At 32.0% G+C, this 1,842-nt stretch overlaps 2 protein-coding genes across 5 annotated transcripts in view; one reads left to right on the top strand and one right to left on the bottom strand.

Annotated features, from left to right (window-relative positions):
* The window catches only part of ACTN2 (actinin alpha 2), a 389,901-nt gene that overhangs the window by 333,944 nt on the left and 54,115 nt on the right, over positions 1 to 1,842 (bottom strand). The gene's annotated exons all lie outside the window — the stretch shown is intronic.
* ERO1B (endoplasmic reticulum oxidoreductase 1 beta) overlaps positions 1 to 1,842 on the top strand; it is a 38,973-nt gene that overhangs the window by 26,755 nt on the left and 10,376 nt on the right. For 2 of the 4 annotated variants that reach the window (XM_023520827.1, XM_023520828.1), the window contains exon 9: positions 667 to 693. The exons of the other annotated variants lie outside the window; for them this stretch is intronic. In XM_023520827.1, the coding sequence (XP_023376595.1) occupies positions 667 to 693 (27 nt within the window). The remainder of the gene's footprint in view (positions 1 to 666; positions 694 to 1,842) is intronic. 4 annotated transcript variants of the gene reach the window in all.

Genomic DNA, 1,842 nt, shown 5'->3' with positions numbered 1-1,842 from the left:
TCAAAATAAAATAAGAATATGTAATTTGGGAAGCGCGTTACCTATTTTGACTTTTATTGACTGCCATTTTCCTTTTCAGTCAGAACAACAATTTGGTCTAGCAATAGCTCTTTTAGCATCAGCACACAGATAAGTCAGGCCCTTCCATGTGCTAGTCACTAATTTTTCTGAAGAATTATCTTGAAAATTAAGAAATTTTTAAATTATCCCTTGAAACTTAGATAATCAAAGAAATATACCTGGCTTTACTGGATCGGGAAAAATGGAATACTTAATTATTTGATTTTGTATTAATTAGAATTCACTATTTTTTCTAGAATTTTTAAGAGTGCTATCGTAATCATCAAAAGCAAATTTAAGACTGTTAAACTCTCCTCACATACTTAAGGATGTTTAAGCCTCCTAGTGAATAAGATTTACATAACATTTTGGCTGAAATGTTTTCTCAAAATTTGTAGCCAAAAAATCATAAGAACATTCTCCCAATACTTGAATTAGAGTATGATTTTCTAGAACCAGATGCCTATTTCTCTACTTTACATGAAACAGTGGACATTTCTAGAGAGATTTCTTAATTTGTCACAAAAATATTGTATAGACTTAATTTATTCTAATATATAAATGACTATATATTTTAACCCAGTTCTCTGTGTGGTTTTTTTTTAGGAGAATCATTCTACACATGGCTAGAAGGTAAACTTTTGGCGTTTTACATTTTTTTGGATTCTTGTAGAAAATGTATTTATTCAATATATTTTTGTAAGTTTTAGGATTCTTAACTTGACAACTAATTTTGACAGTATTTGAAAGAAAATAACATGTTTCAGATTTTTATATGTTGGGGTGCAGTTTTTTAAAAAATTTGAGGCTACCGGTCAGCCAAAAACTAGCATTATGGAAACAAACAGGGCAGACACTGTCATCAGGTTTTCCTAACCCTCACAAGTCTTATTTTATTCTGTATGTGATGCTCATCCAAACCACTCTTCTAAAAACCATTATGGAAACCTGCTTTTTAAGGTAGAGACGTTCTTGTTTGGAAGGAAGTACTTTTTTTATATATGAAATTGAGGGAAGATAAATTTGAATCCAGAAGGTTTTAAACATATTTACACATGCGAATTTTGCCTAAAATTGTCTCCTTAAAGGCTAAAGCAGTATAGATCCCAGTATACTAGAAGCTTTTGCATTCTTATAGTTTTTTGTGTTGAAATATAAAATGTTATTAATGGAAAGCTAAAACATCCTACAGTTTTAACAACTGGATATATGATGCTTTTTAAAAATTTGCCATTGATTTATGAAACCAAAAGTTAAAATGTATTAATGAAAGGTAAGCAAGTTGAATGATATAGGAAAATTGATATTTCATATCCATAACCTGACAGGAACTCTACAGAGCTAAACTAAGTAATTAGTTCTGTTTTATGTTTGTTAATTTGTGATGTTATCTTGTGAACATGATTTCTCTGTTTTTAATGAACTACGTGCATATATTGGGCATCGTTAAGGCAAACAGTGTCAATGTGCAGATACTGCTAGGAATTATACGATGAATGGCCTGTGTGGAAGAAGGTTCTTGCTTTGTTTAAGTAGCTTTGTTCTAAAGATACAAATTGTGAAAAGCAATATTTAGGTTAAAAGAGGTGGTCAGACTCTGAATATTGATAATGAGGATGACAATGACATTGTGGGCAGAATTGGAGTCTAGGGTGTACAGTATTAAGCAATCCTGTAGGGTCTGGCTGATGGCAGTCCCGAGTACCCATATGTGATGCAGAGAGCACCCCGATTTATAGATAACTGACTCGGCTTTTCCCAGATTCATTTTCCTCATCGGGG

Source organism: Pteropus vampyrus, unplaced genomic scaffold (assembly GCF_000151845.1).
Source record: "Pteropus vampyrus isolate Shadow unplaced genomic scaffold, Pvam_2.0 Scaffold279, whole genome shotgun sequence".
NCBI classification, from domain to species: Eukaryota; Metazoa; Chordata; class Mammalia; order Chiroptera; family Pteropodidae; genus Pteropus; species Pteropus vampyrus.
This window is presented reverse-complemented; position numbering and strand designations above follow the sequence as displayed.